General features: G+C 39.1%; 1 protein-coding gene across 2 annotated transcripts in view; it reads right to left on the bottom strand.

The window, feature by feature from the left end:
- The window catches only part of ZC4H2 (zinc finger C4H2-type containing), a 35,330-nt gene extending 10,834 nt beyond the window's left edge, over positions 1 to 24,496 (bottom strand). For both annotated transcript variants that reach the window (XM_081276525.1, XM_081276526.1), the window contains exon 1: positions 24,328 to 24,496. In XM_081276525.1, the coding sequence (XP_081132651.1) occupies positions 24,328 to 24,380 (53 nt within the window). In that variant the 5' untranslated portion in view covers positions 24,381 to 24,496. The remainder of the gene's footprint in view (positions 1 to 24,327) is intronic.
- Between the last annotated feature and the right edge of the window lie 537 nt (positions 24,497 to 25,033).

Here is a 25,033-nt window from a genome sequence, read left to right as displayed (position 1 = left end):
TGTTTAATATTACACATATCCTAGGTCCCTTAAGAATTATATTACATTTTTTTTCTTCCTGTGCTCTATAAATGAATAGCAAAGACTGGATTACAGTATGTCTGTTTACAACAATATTACTATTGTAAGCTTATTATTGAGAACTATTGTTCAGAAAAAAATATTTCAAAATGTTATTGCTTAAGGACAAGGCATCTTTTTACCCAAGAGCCTGATAGAGATGTACAAGGAAATTAATGTTGTTTTCATGCCTGATAATGCAGCATCCATTGTGCATTCTATAAATCAAGGAGTAATTTCAACATTTATGTCTCTATAAGAAATACATTTCAAGGGCCAGGGCTGTGGCTTGGTGGCAGAGCACTTGCCTAGCATGTTTGAGGCACTGGGTTCGATCCAAAGCACTACATAAAAAAAATAAAGTTATTTAAAAAATACATTTCAAAAGGCCATAGCTGCCATTGATAGTGATTCCTCTGATAGATATTAGCTAAATAAATTAAAAATCTGCTGGGAAAGATTCACCATTCTAGATGTCATTAAGAACATTCAGGATTCATGGAAGGAGGGCAAAGTATTAACATTAACAGGAGTTTGGAAAAAATTAATACCAACCCTCATAGATGATTTTGAGGAGTTCAAGGCTTCAATGAATGAAGTAAGTGCAGATGTAGTTAAATAGCAAGATAATTACAATTAGAAATGGAACCTGAAGATATGGCTAAAATTGCTACAATCCCATGATAAAAATTAACTAGATAAGGAATTGCTTTTTATGAATGAGCAAAAAAAGTAATTTCTTGTGATAGAATTTATGCCTGGTGAAGATACCTTGAACCTTACTAAAATAGCAAGAAAAGATTTAGAATATTACATGAACTTTTTGATAAAGCAGCAACATGGCAACATGGGTTGAAAGGATAGACTCCAATTTTGAAAGAAGTTCTAGTGTTGGCAAAATGCTATGAAAGAGCATCACATACTACACAGAAGTGTATCATGAGTATAAGAATCAAACAGTTTGGCAAACTTCATTGCTGTCTTATTTTAAGAAATTACCTCCGCCATCCCAACCTTCAGCAACCACCATCCTGAAAAGTTAGCAACCATTAGCACTGAGGTAACCAGCAGAGATTACTATTCAATGAAGGCTTGGATTATAATTAGTATTTTTACTAATAAAGTAATTTTAACTAAGTCTCATACATTGTTTCTGTAGGCACAGTATTATTGTATACTTGATAGACTACATTATAGAGTAAATGTCATTTTTATATTCACTCGGAAACCAAAATATTTGTGACTCTATCTTGAGATTTGTTTTATTATAATGGTCTGGAACTGAAACCACAATATCACTAAGGTATGCCTGTATTTCATGGGAGGTTAATAGTGATAGTTTGTGTTTTTAAGAATTGATTCAAATTATATATGTTATGCAATACACAGCTGTTCATAGTTGTTATCATTTATTGTCTGGGATCTGTACGGATAACCCTCTGCTTCATTCTTGATATCAAAAATTTATATCTTCTTTTTTCTTTGTTAGTGTTGCAACATGTTTTTGGATTTTTCAGATTTTGTTTCATTGATTTCTTTTATTTTTCTGTTTTCAATTTCATTGATTTTGATTCTTTATGTACTTTTTTCTGCTTGCCTTGGTCTTATTTTTCTCTTCTTTTTCAGTCTGTAGAGGTGGGAGCTTAGATTATCAATTTAAGGAATTTCCTCTGTTCTAATGTAAGCACTTAGTATTACAAACTTCCCTTTTCCTAATGTTTTTGCTGTATCCCACAAATTTTGATGTATTTTCAGTTTCACTCAGTTCAAAGTGTTTTTATTTTTCCTGAGTCTTTGTCTTTGTAATGCAAATTATTTCGATGTATGTGGCTTAGAATCCAAATGCATGTCAACTTTCCTGGTATTTTTCTATGATTTATTGGATTCTAGTTTGATTTCATTAATGTCAGAGAACATCCTATATTTCAATTCTATTAAGTTTGTTAGGTTTTATATCCCAAGCTATGATCTATTTTGGTGTATTGTATATGGGCATTTAAAAAGAATATGCATTCTATTGTGGTTAAGTGAAGTGTTCTACAAATGTCAATTAGATCCTGTTGGTTGATGGTGATTTGGAGTTCCATATTATCGCTGGTTTCTGGCAGTTCTATCAAATGTTGATAGAGGTGTGTAGAAGACTCCAACTATAATTGTATATCTAATTCTTCCTTTAGTTCTTTGATGGTGTGGATATGAGGTGCCCCCCCCCTCACCAAAGATCCTGTGGTAGTGCAGAAATATTCAGAAGTAAAATGATTGAATTATGAGAGCTGTGACCTAATTAGGCTATCCTAGTTTGACAAGACTTACTGAATGGTAAAGTTAGGCTGTTAGGCCCGTAGGGTGTGGCTGGAATAAGTGGCAGTGTGCCCAGGAAGGGTCCATCTTCCCTGAGGCCATTTCCTCCTTCTCTCTCTCCTTACTCACTGCCATTAAAGGAGAAGTCCTCCACCAAGCCCTTCCTCCAAGATGTGCTGCCCCACTTTAGGCCCAGAGCAATGGAATTGGCCCACCATGGATTGGAACTCTGGAACTACCAAAATAAACATTTCCCCCCACTAAGTTTTTCTTATTGGGTATTTTGATCACTTTGATGCAAAGCTGACTAAAATAAGTTCTATCAACCTTTAATTCACATAGTTTACAGACCTGTTGTTTGATATATGCATATTTAGGATTGATGTGTCTTCTTGGAGGATTGCCACTTTTGTTATTATGTAATGTCCCTCTCTCTACCTAGTAATTTTCTTTTATATGAAGGTTACTTTACCTTGTATCAGTATATATTCCCACTTTGTTTTCTTTGAATAATTTGTCTATAGTATATATTCATCTATTCCTTAATTCACCAAATATAAATATTAGTTAAGAGGCAGATCTCATATTCAGTGCTTTTACCAAAATAAAATAAAATGTATATAGGTAAATGCAGATCAAGAAGGAGGGCTCCATATATATGAAACATTAATTGCAAAAATGTTCAGAATTTGATAAAATAAGTTCAATAAGTGGCAAGCATGGGAAACATTTAAAAAACTACACAAACTTATTTAACAATCAAATCACTTAAACCAGTGACAAAGAATAAGACTTAAAATAAGCCAGAAGAAGAAGAAAAAAAGCATATCAAATACAGAGGAAAAAAGAATGATTGAAGCAACATGACAATGGTATATTATAGTTATACATAATAATGGGGTTCATTCTGACATATCATACATGCATAGAATATAATCTGCTCCACTTCAGTCCCTACTCTTCCTACTTCCCTCCCCTCTCCCCCTTCTACTGTACTGGACTTTCTTCTACTCATTTATACTTTTTAAAAATTAGTTCTTTATAGATATACATAAATGTGAAATTCACTGTGAGATATTCATATATGTATATAGCATAGTTTGCTCAAATTCATTCCAAAGATCCTCTCTTTCCATCCCCTCTGCTTCCCCTTCAATCCCTTTCCTCTGCTATACTCATTTCCCTTCTATTTTCATAGATTCCCACACCCTCTTTTTCTCCCTTATTTTGGTCTAGCTTCTACATGAGAATAAACATTCAACCCTTGACTGAGTTTGGCTTATTTTACTTAGCATGATATTCTCCAGTTCCATCCATTTACCTGCAAATGCCATAATTCATTTTTTCTTTATGGCTGAATATATCTCCATTGTGTATAAAATCACATTATATTTATCCATTCATCTTTTCAATGGCACCTAGTTTGTTCCCATAACTTGGCTATTATGAGTTACACTGCTATAAATACCAATGTGAGTGTATCACAGGCTTATTTTACTTCTTTTGGATAAATAGGAGTTGGAGAGCTAGCTCACATGGTGGTTTCATTCCTAGTCTTTTGAGGAATCTCCATACTGCTTTCCAAAGTGTTTGTACTAATTTGCAGTCGTACCAACAATGTACAAGTGTACCTTTTCTCTGCATCCTTGACAGCATCTATTATTATTTGTATTATTGATAAGTACCATTCTTACTGGAAACATCTCAATGTAGTTTTGATTTACATTTCCCTGATTGCTAGGGATGTTGAACACTTTTTTATATATGTGTTGCCCATTTGTGTTTCTTCTTTTGAGAAGTGTCTTTTCAGTTTCTTGCTTATTTATTAATTAGGTTATTTGTTCTTTTGGTGTTAAGTTTGTAAGTTCTTTATATATTCTGGATATTAACCCCCTATTGAAGAGCAGCTGGAAAAGATTTTCTCCCATTCTGCAGGCTTTCTTTTTATGTGCTTAATTGTTTACTTTTATGTGCAGAAACTTTTTAATTTGATGCAGTCCACTGGTTGATACTAGATTTTATTTCTTGCGCTTTAGGAGTCTTGTTAAGGAAGTTTGTACCTGCACCAATATGTTGGTGTGTTGAACCTCCTTTCTTCTAGCAGTGCAAGGTTTCTGGTCTAATTCTTAAATTTTCTGATCCACTGAGTTGGCTTTTGTGCAGGGAGAGAGATAGGGATCTAGTTTCATTCATCTACATATGGATACCAATTTTTCCCAGAATCATTTCTATTTACACAGTCCCTGACAATATAAAATTATTTTTTCCAGTGAAAATAAATTTGAAAAGCAATGGTAAAATGAGAACCTTTCAGATGTAGAAAGGCTAAAATGCTACATCATCAGCAAATCTGGACTTGAAGAAATGTTAAAGGAAGTCCTTCAAGCAGAAGCAAAATTATAGCAGAGGGGAAAATGTTATTTATTCAAAAGAAAAAAGAACAATGAAAATGGATACTTCCGAGAAAATATGATAAAACTGCAAAAAAATGACAATTAAGTGTTTAAATAAGAAAGTGCAACAATCTGCATGATTTCAGAATGGGAAAAATATGTTTTAATGTTGTTGAGTTTCTTTTTAAAAAAAAATGTTTATTTTTTAGGTGTAGATGGACACAACACAGTGCCTTTATCTTGATGTGGTGCTGAGGATCGAACCCGGGTCCTGCCCCTGCGAGAGAAGCGCTCTACCGCTGAGCCACAATCCCAGCCCTGTTGCTGAGTTTCTTACACTGAATTTACAGTAGAATAAGCTCAGTTGCAGGTAAACTAGGATAAGTACACATACTATAAAACATAAAGCAACAACTGAAATACAATAAGCCAAAAAAGATATAAAAATGGATTCACAACCTCTTATATGTAATTTTGTATAGCAGTGAGGGTCTCCCTTTATTTCCATGCAATTTCCCTTTTCTCTCCCTTTCCCTCCCATCTCATGTCTCTGTTTAATGTTAATCTTTTCTTCCTGCTCTTCCTCCCTGCTCTGTTCATAGTTGCTCACCTGGCATGCATGCGGCCTGGGTTAGATCCTCAGCACCACATACAAACAAAGATGTTGTGTCTGCCGAAAACTAAAGAAAATAAACATTTAAAAAAATAAAAATGGATTCACAAAAATGTAATGTAGTAACTTGGATTAGATGCTGGAATAGAAATGGACCCTATTTGGTTTCACACTGACAAAATTCAACATATTATTATATAGATATGATGAAATCCTATTAAAATCACAGTATATTTTCTACAAAAGTTGATAAGTAGATTCTAAAATTCATACAGTAATACAAAGGGCCTAAAATAACCAAAATTAACACTTAAAAATTATAACAAAGTTGGAAAATATTTACTATCTGAATTCAGGAATCATTCTTAAGGAACAGTAATCAAAACAGCTAAGTATTGGCAAGAAAGACTGACAAGTAGATCAATGGAGAATACAAATAATTCAGAAATAACCCCACATATATGTAGATGACTGATTTTTGACAACAGTACAAAGGCAATTCTGTAGAGAAAGGGATAGTCTTTTGAACAAATGGTCCTGAAACAACTGAACATGTTTATGAAAAATAATACTTCAAAGCACTTCAAAGTGTATGTGCATTCACACACACACACACACACACACACACACACACACACAGAGAGAGAGAGAGAGAGAGAGAGAGAGAGAGAGAGAGACAGAGACAGAGACAGAGACAGATAGACCAATCTTAGTGTGGAATTTTCAAGAAGAAAACATAGGGGAAATGTGACTAAGGGTTAGGCAAAGAACCATTTTATATGGCACATAATAATTCAAAGGTGAAATATTAAAGAATTAGATTTATTTTCTAACATTAAAACCTTCAACAATTCAAAAGACACTGTTAAGCAAATGAAAAGTCAAGTCAAGGTTTCGCAGAATATCTTTCCAAAGCAAATGACTGATGAGGGACCTGTATCCATAAAATATAAAAAAATACTCAAAACTCACAATCAGTAAACAAATAATTCTACTGAAAAATGGGCAAAAGTTTTTAATATACACAATTCTCCTGAGAAGTGGCAAATAAACCCATAAAGAGAAACTAAAAAAAATGAGTCATTAGAAAAAGGCAAGTTAAAACTACAATGAGGCTGGGGTTGTGGCCCAGTGGTAGAGTACTTGCCTGACATGTGTGAGGCACTGGGTTTAATTCTCAGCACCACATATAAACAAATAAAATAAATGTCCATTGACAAAAAAAATAAAAACAAAACAAAAAACTACAATGAGATACTACTTCATATCATTAGAAATTTAGAATGGCTATAATGCTTCCTCCTCCTCCTTCTTCCTCCTTCTCCTTCTCCTCCCCCTTCTCCTTCTCCCCCTCCCCCTCCTCCTCCTTCTTCCCTCCCTCTCCCTCTCCCTCCCACACCCCTCACACCCCTCCTCCTCCTTCTTCTTCTTAATTTTTTCTTGTACTAGGAATTGCACTCAGGGACCTGAACCACTGAGAAACAACCCTAGCCATTTAATTTTTTTTTTTTATTCTGAGAGAGGTTCTTTCTTACTTCCTTAGGAAACTATTGAGGTGGTGAGCCTGGCCTCAAACTTGAAATGCTCCTGCCTCAGCCTTCCAGGTAGCTAGAATTACCAAGCCCTGCTATAATGTCTTCATTAGACATAATAAAACATATTGTTGAGAATACAGAGTAACTGGAAACCTTATATACTGCTTTTGGAGATGAAAGTTGGGTCAATCAGTTTGGAAAAGACCTTTTTAGGAATCTTAAAAAGGAGAATGAAGAGAAAGGAGGGAGGATAAGAAAAGGAAAGACAATAGAATGAATCTGATATTCATATATGTACATATATGAATACACCACAGTGAATATCACCATCATGTATATCCACAGGAAATCATTTAAAAAATAAATAAAAATAACTATGAGTAAATGGCAGAAAGATTGACAGAAAGAAGGGAACAGGGGTTAAGTAAAGAGAAGGGGAAGGAGAGGTACTAGGGATACAAATTAGAATAAGAAATATATATTCCATGATTATATAATTATATCAAAATGGACTCAACTGTCATGTATAATTAAAAAGAACCCCCAAAAATGAAAATGAATATTAAAAAGTTATAGATGCAATTGTCATATGAAACAGAAATTTTACTCCTGGAAATATAAATAGGAGAAATGAAAACATGTTTCAACAAGAGATTTGTATAGATATGTTCACAGTGACATTATTCATAAAGGCCAAAAAAGGTGGAAATAAATGTTCATCAACTGGTAAGTAAACAACCAGAATATGGTATATTCATGCATTGAGATTATAGTCACTAAATAAAAAGGAAAAGTTTACTGATATGTGCTGTAATGTGGATAAATCTCAAAAACTATATATTTTATGTAATTGAAGGGAGGAGCAAATGATCACATTTGTGAAACTTAGCTCTGCAATGTTCACAAAAGACAAACCCATATATACATGAATTCATTACTTGTTTCCTGGGGTTCAGAAGCTAGACAAAAGAGGTCTCTTTCCTTGCTACCTTGTTTGTAGTACTGGGGATAGAACTCAGAGTCTCAGACATGCTAGGCCAGTGCTCTAACACTGAACCATAACCACAGGCAAAAAGAGCTCAGTTAGCACTGATAGAAATGTTCTAAAACTGTATTTTAGGAATGACTTCTCAGTTATTTACATTTACTAAAAAATCATTAAATTGGATATTTAAAATAGATAGTTTCTGTGGTTTGTAAATTAGACTCAATAAATACCCACAGTGGCTTTGTCCTGCATGCAAAGTTAAACCCACAACTCCTTATGAACACAAAATCTAATCTCTTTCTGTTCTGTTCATGTTTTTCAGGAAAATAAGTGATTTGTTCAAAAGGCATGTATAGAAGAAACAAACAAATTCTAAAATCTGCTGAAGGAGATACACACAAGGAACAGAAAGAAGAAAAAGGAAAAAGAGAGAAAGAAAAAGAAACACAGAGAGAATGTAAAGAAAAAAAGAAACAAAGAGAGAATTTTTCCCTTGAGGTTCTTTGCATTTCCTATGCTCTTTAAACATAGTATTTTATGCTCAAACTTCCCTACTCTGACAAGCAACTGGGCAGTTTGAGCAATGATTAAATCTGAATCAAAGTGTTGTGATTCTCAGATTTACAGAGAGAGCTTCATGCCATCTTCTCCTTAGATACACACAAATACTAGTTTCAATTCCTTTACAACTTTCATCACTCAAGCAGACAAACACTGTATAAAGCAAGCACTGTTCTGGTTCCTGTGCATTCATGATGAGAAGACCCCTTGCTTCAAATAAATAATTGAGGACAAATATATAAATAGTACATACAAATCAAAACTATTATGGATGAAGTAGAAATGGGACCCCCAGAGTCATTATACTCACTTCAAGTTCACCCCCACCTTATTCTACCAGAGTGGTCTAAGATGAATCTCCCTGGAACCCATGGGGCTCCTCACAACATTATTTCAAAGAAACAAATTAAATAAATCCTCTTCATACTAGAGATAATGAACAAAGTCCACAAATGGGAAAGGAACTATCAAAAGCTACACAGCCACCATCCTCTGGGTCCTCTGCAATTTGAAATGAAGATAATTATATACACAAGAAACTTTTAAAGACTGGCAGCGGGGGATCCAACATGGCCGCCAGCGAGGAAGCAGCGATTCCAATGTCTCCACATTAATGGGATCAGAAAGACCCATTGGAACAGCGGCAGTCTACCTACTGAGGAATTTCTAGCAAAATTCCATTAAGAGGGGACCTGCCGGGAATTGGTAGGTTTATTAGAAGTGTAAGTTTGTCCCAGACAAGTGGATCTTGGCCGGCCACACGGACGCGGAGGTCCAGTCCCGCAGCCACCAGCCACTTCTGCAAAAGGCCGGCGGGCCAGAGCGGCGCGGCCCACCCGAACCCGCAGACGTCACCCGCCATCCCACCGTCCCGGGGAGGCCCTGCTTTCGCTCTGCGAACGACCACCACGCCTGCCAGGCTCGTAGCCACGCGGCTGCAGCTGCCCAGCTCTACAGGCAGCCCCCCGGCGGGTGCAGAGGTACAATCCCGCGGCCACTAGCCACTACAGAAAGCGGCCGGCGGCCCCGAGCGGCGCGGCCCGCCCGAACCCGTAGACGGCACCCGCCATCTTGCCGTCCCGGGAGGCCCCGCTCTCGCTCAGCGAACGGCCACCCCACACGCCCGGATCTTAGCCACACGGCCGCAGCTGCCCGGCTCTACAGGCAGCCCCCGGCGGCCCGGCGCAGCGAGAAGTGTCCCCGCCTGGCCCAGCAGACAGCCCGTGCCCTCCTGGCTCTACTAACAGCCCCGCCTACCCGGCGAACGGCTCCCCCCCCCCCGAGACAGCGTGAAGGGAATCTAACCAACCCTTTACGAAATAGCGAACTGGAAACTAAAACCAGAGATTGTGTCAGACCAAAGACAAGCCAGTTCCACCACTCCCTTCGGACACTCCGGCAAGGAGCCAGGGGCCCACCATAGCAGAGAGGGGAAGTCACCAAAGTTCGGCCAAAGAGATTCCTTCCCAGCGGAATCTACTTTAGCAGGTGTGTGACTCCCACCCACACCAGATAGAAACAACCGGGAAACTTCAAAATCTCTCCGTGGGCGTGACCGTAAGGGCCAAAGGACTCTCGACCCCCAACTCCCCCTACTGCCAGTGACGAGGGCGTGACTGTAGGGGCAGAGGGAAGCAGAGACGACTCCCCACCCCCAAATCCCCCAACCGCGAACTGAGAGGGTGTGACGGTAGGGGCGGAGGGAAACAGAGGACACTCCAGACCCCCAACTCCTCCTACCACCAGCAGTGTGGTTGTGACTGTAGGGGCTGAGGGAAGTAGAGGGGATCCTCGACCCCCAACTCCTATTACCACCAGCAGCGACACCAATGGTCTTAGCTGCCAGATTCCGAAGGTTTGCCCACCAAAGGGGTCTGGAAAAATTAAACAATTGACTCCCAGACCACAGCTCCACAGCACTGGGGCTTAGATGAATGACAGCGAGAGTGCTCAGTAGTTAGGGAAATAGAGCACTCGGTGGGGCTGAAAGTGTAACCAAATCCTTGGGGAACTGCCTCCGGTGAGCAGCACCTGGCTGGCTGGCAGGAGGAAGGGGAGGAGGGGCCGTAGAAGTGAAACGGCTCTGGACCAACAGGATGAGAGACTCCCAGGAACCGCCTTACAGGGATTGCTGTTGACACATTGAGGGCAAAACTCAGCCCGGAGGGCACAGCTTTGCCTACGGGAAGAGAAGAAAACGGATCTCTAAGACCTAATTTTATTTCCTATTTCATTTTAATTTTTTCTCTCCCTTTTCCCTCTCTCTCTCCCCTTCCAAGTTTTACTGCTCTTTCCATTCTCCTCTATGCTATCTATCTCCCTCTCCTTCTTTCTTTTCAAGAGCACCTACCTTCCCCTTCCCCCCAACTTTCATCCCAAGCATTACGTCCTCCATTTCGCATAACTGTCTAAATACAAATAGGTGTGCACCCTCCCCCCGCGCCTGCAAGGTAGCCGGACCTGCAACCCACCAGCAGGTCAGGCCCAGCAACCTGGGAGTGGCAGAGCCGCCCCACGCGCATGCAAGGTAGGCGCACCTGCTACCAACCAGCAGAACAGGCCCAGCAGCCTGCCGATGTGGTAGGCACAGTGCCCCAATTGGAGGAGGAGCAGAGCCCCTGCCCGCGCCTGCGTGGGAGACTTTGCAACTATACAAGAGTAATACAAATATATAGGGGGAAAATTCAATAACACAACAGTCTCAGTAAACAGAAAGAAACACGAACAGTATGAAGAGACAAGGAAAGAAAGGACCACAAGCAATGCAGGTCAACTCAACGTTACAAGAGGTAATATCTGCAGCAGATGGAATGTCAGATAAAGAATTCAGGAGATACACGCTTCAGATGATCTGGAGTCTCAAGGAAGACATCAGACAGCAAAATCAGACAATGAAAGATCTCTTCAACAATGAAATACATAAACAAATCCAGGAAGCAAAACATGAACTATACAGGGAGATAGAGGTTATAAAAAACAAACAGAAATCCTAGAAAGGCAGGAAGCAATAAACCAACTTAAAGACTCAATTGAGAATACTACCAGCAGAGTAGAACACTTAGAAGATAGAACATCAGACAATGAAGACAAAGTATTTCAACTTGAAAAGAACATAGACAGCTCAGCAAGACTGTTAAGAAACCATGAGCAGAATATCCAAGAAATATGGGATAACATTAAAAGACCAAACTTAAGAGTCATTGGGATACAGGAAGGCACAGAGCTCCAAACCAAAGGAATGAGCAATCTACTCAATGAAATAATTCGAGAAAACTTCCCAGACTGGAAGAACGAGACAGAATCCCAAATCCTAGAAACCTACAGGACGCCGAAAGTGCATAATCATAAGAGATCCACACCTACACACATTATAATGAAGATGCCCAACATACAATATAAGGAGAGAATTTTAAAAGCTAGAAGAGAAAGGAAACAGATTACATTTAGGGGTAAACCAATCAGAATAACAGCTGATCTCTCAACACAGACTTCGAAAGCTAGAAGATCCTGGAATAACATATTTCAAACACTGAAAGAAAATGGGTTCCAACCAAGAATTGTGTATCCAGCAAAACTGAGCTTCAAGATGGAAGATGAAATTAAAACCTTCCACGATAAAAAAAAGTTAAAAGAATTTGCAGCTAGAAAACCATCTCTCCAAAAAATCCTCAGCAAAACATTACAGGAAGAGGAAATGGAAAATAACAATGAAAACCAACAGTGGGAGGTAGGACAGTAAAGGGGGGAAAATAATCAAAGAGGAAAACAAACCATATTCAGTAACATAAATAAACAAATATGGCTGGAAGGATAACCCATATCTCAATAATAACCCTAAATGTTAATGGCTTAAACTCACCAATTAAGAGACACAGGCTAGTAGAATGGATCACAAAACATGACCCAACAATATGCTGCCTACAGGAGACGCATTTGATAGGAAAAGACATATATAGACTGAAGGTGAAAGGTTGGGAAAAATCATATCACTCATATGGACTTCGGAAACAAGCAGGAGTGTCCATACTCATATCAAATAAAATAGATTTCAAGCCAAAGTTAATCAAAAGGGATAAAGAGGGACACTACATACTGCTCAAGGGAACCATACACCAACAAGACATAACAATCATAAATATATATGCCCCAAACAATGGTGCAGCTATGTTCATCAAACAAACTCTTCTCAAGTTCAAGAGTCTAATAGACCACCATACAATAATCATGGGAGACTTCAACACACCTCTCTCACCACTGAACAGTTCTTCCAAACAAAAGTTGAATTAGGAAACTATATAACTCAATAACACAATTAACAACCTAGACTTAATTGACATATATAGAATATACCACCCAAGGGGCTGGGGAAGTGGCTCAAGTGGTAGCACGCTCGCCTGGGGTGCGTGCGGCCCAGGTTCGATCCTCAGCACTACATACCAACAAAGATGTTATGTCTGCCGATACTAAAAAATAAATATTTAAAAAAATTGTCTCAAAAAAAAAATAGAATATACCACCCAACATCAAGCAGTTACACTTTTTTCTCAGCAGCACATGGATCCTTCTCAAAAATACATCATATATTATGTCACAGGGCAACTCTTAGACAATATAAAGGAGTAGAGATAATACCATACATCTTATGTGACCATAATGGAATGAAACTGAAAATCAATGATAAAAGAAGGAAAGAAAAATCATGCATCACTTGGAGAATGAACAATAGGTTACTGAATGATCAATGGGTTATAGAAGACATTAAGGAGGAAATTAAAAAATTCTTAGAGATAAATGAAAACACAGACACAACATATCGGAATCTATGGGACACATTGAAAGCAGTTCTAAGAGGAAAATTCATTGCATGGAGTTCATTCCTTAAAAAAAGAAAAAACCAACAAATAAATGATCTCATACTTCATCTCAAAATCCTAGAAAAAGAAGAGCAAAATAACAGCAAAAGAAGAAGAAGGCAAGAAATAATTAAAATCAGAGCTGAAATTAATGAAATCGAAACAAAAGAAACAATTGAAAAAATTGATAAAACTAAAAGTTGGTTCTTTGAAAAAATAAATAAGATCGACAGACCCTTAGCCATGCTAACGAAGAGAAGAAGAGAGAGAACTCAAATTACTAGCATACAGGATGAAAAAGGCAATATCACAACAGACACTTCAGAAATACAGAAGATAATCAGAAATTATTTTGAATCCTTATACTCCAATAAAATAGAAGATAGTGAAGGCATCGATAAATTTCTTAAGTCATATGATCTGCCCAGATCGAGACAGGAGGATATAGACAACCTAAACAGACCAATATCAATTGAGGAAATAGAAGAAACCATCAAAAGACTACCAACTAAGAAAAGCCCAGGACCGGATGGGTATACAGCAGAGTTTAACAAAACCTTTAAAGAGGAAATAATACCAATACTTTTCAAGCTATTTCAGGAAATAGAAAAAGAGGGAGAACTTCCAAATTCATTCTACGAGGCCAACATCACCCTGATGCCTAAACCAGACAAAGACACTTCAAAGAAAGAAAACTACAGACCTATATCTCTAATGAACCTAGACGCAAAAATCCTCAATAAAATTCTGGCGAATTGGATACAAAATCATACCAAAAAAATTGTACACCATGATCAAGTAGGATTCATCCCTGGGATGCAAGGCTGGTTCAATATACGGAAATCAATAAATGTTATTCACCACATCAATAGACTTAAAAATAAGAACCACATGATCATCTCGATAGATGCAGAAAAAGCATTCGACAAAGTACAGCATCCCTTTTTGTTCAAAACTCTCGAAAAAATAGGGATAACAGGAACATACCTCAACATTGTAAAAGCAATCTACGCTAAGCCCCAGGCTAGCATCATTCTGAATGGAGAAAAATTGAAGGCATTCCCTCTAAAATCTGGAACAAGACAGGGATGCCCTCTCTCACCACTTCTGTTCAACATAGTTCTCGAAACACTGGCCAGAGCAATTAGACGAAAGAAATTAAAGGCATAAAAATAGGAAAAGAAGAACTTAAATTATCACTATTTGCAGATGACATGATTCTATACCTAGCAGACCCAAAAGGGTCTACAAAGAAACTATTAGAGCTAATACATGAGTTCAGCAAAGTAGTAGGATATAAAATCAACATGCATAAATCAAAGGCATTCCTGTATATCAGCAACAAACCCTCTGAAATGGAAATGAGGACAACCACTCCATTCACAATATCCTCAAAAATAATAAAATACTTGGGAATCAACCTAACAAAAGAGGTAAAAGATTTATACAATGAAAACTACAGAACCCTAAAGAGAGAAGTATAAGAAGATCTTAGAAGATGGAAAAATATACCCTGTTCATGGATAGGCAGAACTAACATCATCAAAATGGCGATATTACCAAAAGTTCTCTATAGGTTTAATGCAATGCCAATCAAAATCCCAACGGCATTTCTTGTAGAAATAGAGAAAGCAATCATGAAATTCATATGGAAAAATAAAAGACCCAGAATAGCAAAAACTATGCTAAGCAGGAAGTGTGAATCAGGTGGTATAGTGATACCAGACTTCAAACTATACTACAGAGCAATAGTAACAAAAACAGCATGGTATTGGTACCAAAACAGGCGGGTGGACCAATGGTACAGAATAGAGGACACAGAAACCAACCCACAAAACTACAACTTTCTTATATTTGATAAAGGGGCTAAAAGCATGCAATGGAGGAAGGATAGCATCTTCAACAAATGGTGCTGGGAAAACTGGAAATCCATATGCAACAAAATGAAACTGAATCCCTTTCTCTCGCCATGCACAAAAGTTAACTCAAAATGGATCATGGAGCTTGATATCAAACCAGAGACAAGGCATCTGATAGAAGAAAAAGTTGGCTACGACCTACATACTGTGGGGTCAGGCTCCAAATTCCTCAATAGGACACCCATAGCACAAGAATTAATATCTAGAATCAACAAATGGGACTTGCTCAAACTAAAAAGTTTTTTCTCAGCAAAAGAAACAATAAGAGAGGTAAATAGGGAGCCTACATCATGGGAACAAATATTTACTCCTCACACTTCAGATAGAGCCCTAATATCCAGAGTATATAAAGAACTCAAAAAATTAGACAATAAGATAACAAATAACCCAATCAACAAATGGTCCAAGGACCTAAACAGACACTTCTCAGAGGAGGACATACAATCAATCAACAAGTACATGAAAAAATGCTCACCATCGCTAGCAGTCAGAGAAATGCAAATCAAAACCACCCTAAGATACCATCTCACTCCAGTAAGATTGGCAGCCATTATGAAGTCAAACAACAACAAGTGCTGGCGAGGATGTGGGGAAAAGGGTACACTTGTACATTGTTGGTGGGACTGCAAATTGGTGCAACCAATTTGGAAAGCAGTATGGAGATTTCTTGGAAAGTTGGGAATGGAACCACCATTTGATCCAGCTATTCCCCTTCTGGGTCTATTCCCTAAAGACCTAAAAACAGCATGCTACAGGGACACTGCTACATCGATGTTCATAGCAGTACAATTCACAATAGCAAGACTGTGGAAGCAACCTAGATGCCCTTCAATAGACGAATGGATAAAAAAAATGTGGCATTTATACACAATGGAGTATTACTCTGCATTAAAAAAATGACAAAATTATAGAATTTGGAGGGAAATGGATGGCATTAGAGCAGATTATGCTAAGTGAAGCTAGCCAATCCCTAAAAAACAAATGCCAAATGTCTTCTTTGATATAAGGAGAGTAACTAAGAACAGAGTAGGGAAGAAGAGCATGAGAAGATGACTAACATTAAACAGGGATGAGAGGTGGGAGGGACAGGGAGAGAGAAGGGAAATTGCTTGGAAATGGAAGGAGACCCTTAGGGTTATACAAAATTACATACAAGAGGAAGTGAGGGGAAAGGGAAAATAATACAAGGGGGAGAAATGAATTACAGTAGAGGGGGTAGAGAGAGAAGAGGGGAGGGGAGGGGAGGGGAGGGGAGGGGAGGGGAGGGGGGGTAGTAGAGGATAGGAAAGGCAGCAGAATACAACAGACATGAGTATGTCAATATGTAAATCAGTGGAAGTGTAACTGATGTGACTCTGCAATCTGTATACGGAGTAAAAATGGGAGTTCATATCCCCCTTGAATCAAAGTGTGAAATATGATATATCAAGAACTATGTAATGTTTTGAACAACCAATAAAAAAAATCAAAGAAAAAAAAAGACTGGCAGCATGCCATCTTTCTCTTTTGAACCTCCATATCACTTATCACATTGTTTTGGCCATAAGTGGACAGGAACATTTAATTACATTTGGAATGATAATAAGTGAGAACAAATAGATGGTAAAAATAGAGAACTGATTACAACATCAATAGCTGCAGAGAAGGAAGACAAGTAGGTCTGAAAGGGAGAAGTAAATGTTAGGGAAGATTTCATTTATTTTGTTAGAATTTATTAAGAAGCCATTAGTGCTAGGAACTGAAAAGGAATCTAGTCTTCAGAAAGGCTAGATAATTTAATAAAAACACTTAATAATAATGCCTATTATATTTGTGGAGCCTAATATTGTTCTAGCAACTGTGCTGCCACTTTATAGGCTAAGAAATTTAATTCTCATCATACCAATACAAGCAGTATGGTCAACTTCATTTGTACAGATTAAGGATTTGAGATTGAAAGGAATAAAGTGACTTACCTAAGACTAAAAATTTAAGAAGTAAAAGACACAGTGTTGTGAGCCTGATCACCTTCCATCACACCTAGGATTTTCATCATATGATGGATTTAAAGTCAATGAAAACAAGCCAACAGGGTGAATTCTTATGCTAGTTCAGCCACACATTTTAGGGTGAAATAGGACACATCATGGAACTGTGTTGAACCTTGAAATGGGATTCGTGAGCTTCTCCTGGGCCACTGCCTCTCCAAGCACTGGCCAAGGCAAAAACATTCTCCTGCTTATTTTCTTCCCAATGACTCCTTGCTGGCTATCATAGAGGAGGAAAGAAGAGGGGCTAGGGATATGGATCATCATTCCTGGGACAAACTTGGCAGGCTCACCTGTGACCCAGCTTCATAGGTGACTCAGCACCAATGCTCACTCAAAAAGCAGGGCAGCAGAGCTGGGACTTACAGCATTTGATAAGGAATGATCAGTGAATAGACACTGGCTAGTGGAAGGGGCTGGAGAGTTTCCTGTGTATACTGATGAGTAAAGGACATGGTGAGAAGTGGACAGAACCAGATAATATTGTGGAGGTACAACTCACCAGGCCTTATGAATGCAGTGGTTTCCAAGGATGGTTGCTGCAGCAGCACCAGTAGCATTGCCTAGGATCTTATTAGAAATGTGAATTCTCAGGCCCCACCCCAGTGTTGCTGAACCAGAGACCCTGGGGATGGGGCCCAGCAATCTATAATTTAAAGGCCCTCCAGGTATAACTTGAATCATGATCAAGTTTGATCCCACTGTGCTAATGATTGGTCTGGAGTTGAGAATTCTGTTGGGCCTGTTGGAGATACCAGTGTCACATGCAGTGTGCTAGGTTAACTGGGCAGTGGAATATGTGAGTCTGGAACTAGGGATAGATCAGATCTGTTGAATTTTTTGGAGGATCGTTCAGATCACGTGCTATTCATCCAAAGTGGCAAAACTCCACAGAATAGCATAGCCCTGTGTTGGCCCAGGATAAGTGCTCTGTAAATGCCACTGTGTGAATAAAGAGTCAGCCTATCCTGCTGCCTCCAGGAATGTGAGATCATTGCTTAAGGAACAAGTGTTCTTTCAGTTAATATTTATTTGCTCGTCTGAGAAAACCGCTGCTGTGGGAAAACAGGTTTCATAATGTAGTCCACTTGAAGATTTTATACAGCTCAACACCAATGCTCACTCCTTTCCATGCTTTCTGCTGAGGTCAGCATTGTTTGGCTTAACTCACCCATCCCTAGTCCCAGAGCTCCCAGCTGTCCTGTGCCTTGCTCCTGACTAGGCACAGCCCCAGTGTCACTTCTGAAGCCCACTCTCAGAGGAGCCTGCAGCCTGCCAGAGTGCTGGCTGAGGAGGAAAAAGGAGGACAGAAGGGAGGAAAGGACAAAGGGAGGAAGGAAGGGTGGAAAGGACTGAGACACATGACAAAACTGTAAAGTAAGACGTGTTAATGTGAGTGCTAGAATAAATATTCCCATAGAGCATGCAGGGCTGGGGGGAGCCTGATTCATTTGCTCTGGGGACTTTGAGAAAGTTTGAGAGAAGTGGCATTTCCTCTGGGAATTTCTTGAAATGTGAGTAGGATTTACAGAAATATGAGTAGGATTTACAGATTTAGAATGTGGAATGAGGCATCTACACAGGAAGAACCCTAGAGGAATGGAAGTTATGAATTAGGAACTTCTCCATGGCTAAAGGACAGAGTGAAGGAAAGGATTAGTAGCATATAAGTGGAAATGAAGAATCTAGATGTGATTTGTGGGGCAGAGTCTTGAGTGCCATGGTAAAGTTGATGGACAAATGTTTGTCCAACAGATAAAGACTAAGAAATGACCTAAGTGAGAAATGAAGTTCCCATCATTACCTCACACACAAACACACACAGGAAACTGTAACAAAATCTTTCCCATTGTATGCCCACTAACTCTTATGTTGATAATCTCCATCTTATTTTTAAAATTAAAGTTCAATAATACAATAAGCAACTGACTTAATTTGATTTAAAGTTAACCATGTGCAATGGCCTATATTTTAAAAAAGACACTGTGAACAATGGGAATTTTCCCTCTTTTTATTCCACCTTCTGTTTCTTCAATTCTTGTTTTTCCTTTTCCATATATCCACATGCTCCTTCCTTACCACTTAAAAGCCCAAGGAATAGATGAAGAAGGCCTGAGGTCTGAAGAATAGTGTTGGAGTAGGATTGTGCTAGGCTTGGCACATGGTCAGAGCAGGAGCAGGGAATGGGCTTAGATGAAAGAATCCATTCCTGAGGCTGTTCCCAATGCAAATTCTGCCATTGGTGTGTGTGAGTTCTGGGTATGTTTCTGGGTCTCTGTGTGTGGAAAGGCTCTGAGCTTGAATTCCTTAGGTGGTGATGCCATCATTATCACTGCTTCAGCCCCATGAATATTCCATTTATAACAGAAACAGGCTGCTTTGCTTATAAATTAAGAAATCTGGGATAATGGTAATTATAATTTAGAGCAGTTGAAGAACCATGAGCCATGAGTAATCAGATTATCAGCATTTGTAAGAGTATTAAATGTCAAGAGCTTTGTAATGTTGTGAACAACCAATAAAAAAAATAAAATTAAAAAAAAAATGTCAGATGTGATTCTGCAATCTGTATTTGGGGTGAAAATGGGAGTTCAAAACACAATTTGAGTCAAATGTATGAAAGATGATATATCATGAGCTATGTAATGCTTTAAATAATCAATAAAAAATGTCATTAAAATGTGTGCCATGTGAGTAGGATACACTTTTTTCCATAGCTGTGTCACCATAGATTGGTTGCCTAACTTCTTGTAAATCTCAGTTCCTTGTGTATAAAATTGGAATAATAATTCTCAGCACAGATTTCCATTGGGAAGGATGAAGATTAAATGAGCTTTTAAAAGAGCTTTTAAAATAGTTCATTCTCAGCAAATGTTTGTTCCTTTTCCTAGTTCTTTCTGGCTTCTTCCTTTGCTGTTTCCTTCTGCCTCTCATATGTGTTTGTCTATGGACATCAAGTGTATATTTGTAATACTTCCTGCATTCTAAATTCATAAACCAAGGGATTTAAATGCTGTATATTAATGTAAAATTGCCAAAACAATTTATTTTAAGTCATTTTTGAAACATATAATTTTTGGAATCATATCTCCTTGGTTGATTAACCCTTTTTCATTATGCAGTGTCCCTACCTCTCTCTGGGATTTTTTTTTTTACTCTGGTATCTGTTTTCTTTGATAATAAGTAAGCCACTTTTGCTTTCTTTTGATTAATTCTTTCATGGTATCTTTTCCCATACTTTTAATCTCAGCTACTTATATCATTATTTTTTAAGTGAGTTGGTTAAATGACATCATAAAATTAATTATGTTTTTCTTAAATCCTCTCTGCCAATCTCTACTTTAATTGGTCTATTTACATTATTTTTATTTACCATAATTATTGAGATGTTAAACTAAATCCGCCTTTTTATTTTTCTATTGTTTGTTTTCTCTCTTCTTTGTTTCTCAGTTTCCTTTCTTCTGCCTTCCTTCAGTAAATTACACTTTTTTCAGAATCCCATTAAGATTTATTTTTTTAAAAGAGAGAGAGAGAGAGAGAAGAGAGAGAGAAGAGAGAGAGAGAGAGAGAGAGAGAGAGAGACAGGAAGGAGAGAATTTTTTTAATATTTATTTTTTAGTTTTCGGTGGACACAACATCTTTTTTTATTTTACTTTTATGTGGTGCTGAGGATCGAACTCAGTGCCCCGCACATGCCAGGCGAGGGCGCTACTGCTTGAGCCACATCCCCAGCCCCAAAGATTTATTTTTAATGTTTTTATTTTCATCTTTTTATATAGGTTTTTAGTGTTATGATCTCAGTACTACATTATATACACAAAATTTATCACCATCTTCTGACATCATCATTTTATCAGCCTTAGTTAAGTACAGAAAGCTTTTCTCCTTTTTCTTTCTTTTCATACACCCATTTATAAATGTCATACATATTTCATCTACATACATGAAATCCCATTAGATAATTTTAATTACCCTTCAATCATAAAAATTATTAAGAAATTTGAAAAGAAAAAGGGAATTATGCCATATTTACCTATGTTTTTGCTTACAGCATTTGTTCTTCCTTCCTTGGCTCCTTCTTTTTTCTGTTTTGCAAACTTTTGTCCATTTTCAGGATAGATCTGCTGATAAATTCCCCCAATTGTCCTTCATCTGACAATGTCTTGATTATGCCTTCATTCAAAAAATATTATCACTGGTCATAAAGTTCTGGGTTAACATTTCTTTTTCTTCAACACTTGAAAAATATGCCACTTGCTGCTAGGATCTTATCAGTTTCTGATCAGAAATCTGTCATTCTATTTTTTTTTCTTGTAGGTATAGGTAAGGTATTGGTTCTCTTAAGACTGTCTTCCCTTCAAGAGTTTTTCCTTTTTCTTCTTTTTCAGAAGGTTGGTTACAGCACATCTTAGAATGGATTTCTTTTTGTTGATTCTATTTAATCCCCTTTGTGTATTTGTAAGTCATTTCACACAATTTTGGAAATTTTAGCCATTTTTCTTCAAGTTCTTTATCAATCCTGTTTCTTTTCTCCTTTCCTACTAGGAATCTGTTGGTATCAATGTTAAAGTTTCTGTGATAGTCTTGCAGACACTTCTATTGTTTCATGTTTAAGCTAATATTTTTCCTCTCTTCTCCACCTTGCTGTGGAGACCACCCGTTGAATTTTTAGAGCCTTGTTATATTTTTCAATTCTAATATTTTTTGCTGCTTCTTTATTTTATTTTCTTGTTGTTGAGACTTTCTACATATTTGTTGTAATTTTCTTTTTTATCATTTATTTCAAGTATGTTGTAGTTGTACATTGCAACATTTTTTATGATCTATATTTTAAAACCCCTTTCAGCAAGGAGCAGTGGTGCACACCTGTAATCTCAGTGGCTCAGGAGGCTGAGGTAGGAGGATCATGAGTTCAAAGCCAGCCTCAGCAAAAGTGAGGTACTAGCAACTCAGTGAGACCCTGTCTCTAAATAAAATACAAAATAGGACTGGGGATGTGGCTCAGTGGTCAGGTGCCCCTGAGTTCCATCCCCGGCACCCCTCCCAAAATAAATACATAAATATTCTCATTCAAGTTGCTATGTTGGTATGGTAAGTGGTTTTTCATTAAAAGTTGGCTTACTTACATCTTTTGTCTCAGCAGGCTTCCTCTGATATCCCCTTCATGGAAGTTCAACAGAAGTCCAGTTTCTCCATTAGGTCTCTTTTGGACTTCCAGGGTGAATCATCTTTGTTAATGCTGGTTAGTGGCAGGAGTTCAGCCTTCTCTCTAAATCTCTGTTGATCCCATCCCAACTGGTTAGAGGAAAACCTCCTAGATAGCACTTGAGGGTAGAAATCATGGCTCCCCAGGTGTTCTCCCTTGGGTGTGGTCTGTTTTCATTGGGGATGAAAGTCCTTGTTGTGGTATGGTCCTTCTCTGGGGATGAGACAGTCTTCTTTTAAAGCCCAGTGAGAGTAGACAACTTGGTTTTCCATTTGCAAGCCCGGACATCTTATTAGCTGCATTGTTATGACAGTTAGCACTCTCCTGCAACAATGACTCTCCCTCCCTACCAACTGATGCTTTTGTAGAAAAATAAATTCCCTCCACCTTCCCAGTCCTTCTGTGGGAGATAGCAGGCAAAACAGGGCCTCTCTGTAGGCAGACTTGAGTTCCTGTCAAAATATGGCATTTTCAAGGAGCACAGTGCGGAAGGATCCCAAGTTTGAGGCCAGCCTGGACAAGTAAGCAATACCCTGTCTCAAAGTATAAAAAGGGCTGGGGATATAGTTCTGTAGTAGAGTGCTTGCCTTAGGATATGTGAAGATCTGGGTTCAATTCCCAATATCACAAACCAAAATGTGGCATTTTCAAGCTGTGTGGCTCTGGGGTATTCAAATTTTCTGAGCCTCCATTTTCCAGCTCTAAAGGAGGAGTACAAAGATCAGAGGATTTGCAGAAATGAATGAAAGTAGGTCAGAGTGTATGGCACATCAGGATCTCAATAAATAATAATTTTCTTCCTTCCCCTCCCCTGCAGAAGGAGAGATGCAACTTCTTCAGAGGAAGAAGGATGTACAGATCTCACTAGGCACTCCCAGGGTTAAATCTCATGGTCGTATTTCTTAAAGAGACTCACTTAACATGCTCCACCCATTTTCACTGAAAAACACGCCACAGAGACACGGAGACAACCCAACTTAAGTCACCCTCAGAGAGTGGGAGTCAAAGTAGGGGCTAAGGCAGTGCAGGGAAGACAAAAGAAAGCATAATGCTGGCCCACACAGTCAGCCCACCAGGCACAGTTATGTTCCCAGCAAGGACAACATCATCGCCTTGACAAAGCTGCTCCAGGAGTAACTGGGATGGTGGACTTTCGCAACTCCCACTTTGCCACCCACCCTTCTCTAGCTTCTCAGAGCTGCTGTCGTCATCTCAGTGTGGTGACCCCATCCTCAATCCCATAGCTCCCATCCCCCAACTGAGGCGGGATAGAAAGAAAGTGGCAACTAAGTAAAATGAAAACCAGTGCGCGCCATCCTCCCAGTCCCCACCCGCTAGGATTCCTCTGCACCCTCAGTCCCCTGGCCACCAGCAGCCACCACTAGCTTTGACGCGGTAGACTCAGCTATCAAAGGCTTTCCTGAGCTCCAGGTCCTGAAGTTAAACCGGAGACCGGGGAAAGAAAATCTCAACAAAACAGCAAGACGCCAAAGACACCTTAAAGTCAACAAGTACTTTTAAATAATGCGTCTGTAAATGCCAACCTTGACCCCCAGCCCAGGAAAAATAAAGCTGTCTTGGGACCAGCCTCTAGTGTCTCCATCTGTGCTTTCTCAGTCACAGCTGGCAAGGGCGCTCCCTTCCTTTCTCTCCCTCTGTTTCTACTACTCTCGGTTCCAAATATCCCCAGACCCCGCTCTCCGAACCTCACCTTACCTGTGGCGAATGCGCCCCTTTCCAGATCCCCTCTGCAAGTAGTCCAACAATAGATACTTTCCATAGGTAAAGCCCTCTCCCTTAGCGAGGGATTGGGGCGGGGATAGGGGGATCTCAAGGAGGGTGGAGCAGGGAATGCTGTTCGTGCTACTTACCTAATCTCTTTAATGCTTTCCAATTTGCACATGATTTCTTGTTCATCTGCCATGCTTTTCACTCTCAATTTCACGTCCCGAGAAACCTACAAGTACACCAGCCAAGGGATACAATGGATACAATGTAGCCACCTCCTCGGGGCTTGGGGCTCTGAGTCTGTGCGGTAGGGGCTTGGAGAAGGGCTGGGAGCTGTAGTCCGCAGCTCCAGGGCCAGCCAGGCATCCCAGGGGCTTGCAGAACTACAACTCCCAGAAGGCCAAGCGACTAATGCCTGTTTCTCTTCCTGCAGCCGCACTTTAAATCAGTTTGTCACCGATAATTATGTCAAAGGTTGTGAGAAGTGCAAGAGTATGGGGTTACCCTGTGCGGAAGAATGGGGTTAAAATTACCAAAAGCAACTAGAAAGATGAGAAATACACCCATTCACACCCCCTCGAGGGACCCTCTTGCTTTAGCTATTGGCAAAAGGTTACCAGGACTCGCTAATTACTCAAGCCTTGGGCTAGGAGAGAAATCCTGCAGGGGAATTAGAGGTCAAGTGCTTTAGTTGCTGCCAGGAGACTAGTGGCTTTGGCATTCAAATGGAAGTGGATCAGAGGTGGGAAAAGGAGGAACTGAGGAGGGGTTGATACAAAAACTGGGATATATTGGGGTTGGGGAGGGACGTTTTTCCTTGCAGCTGCCAGTTCATTCAATGATTACTGA

This window comes from Spermophilus citellus, assembly GCF_964194105.1.
Source record: "Spermophilus citellus genome assembly, chromosome: X".
In the NCBI taxonomy this organism is placed as follows: domain Eukaryota; kingdom Metazoa; phylum Chordata; class Mammalia; order Rodentia; family Sciuridae; genus Spermophilus; species Spermophilus citellus.
The sequence above is the reverse complement of the archived record's forward strand: the minus strand, read 5'-3'. Positions and strand labels throughout refer to the sequence as shown.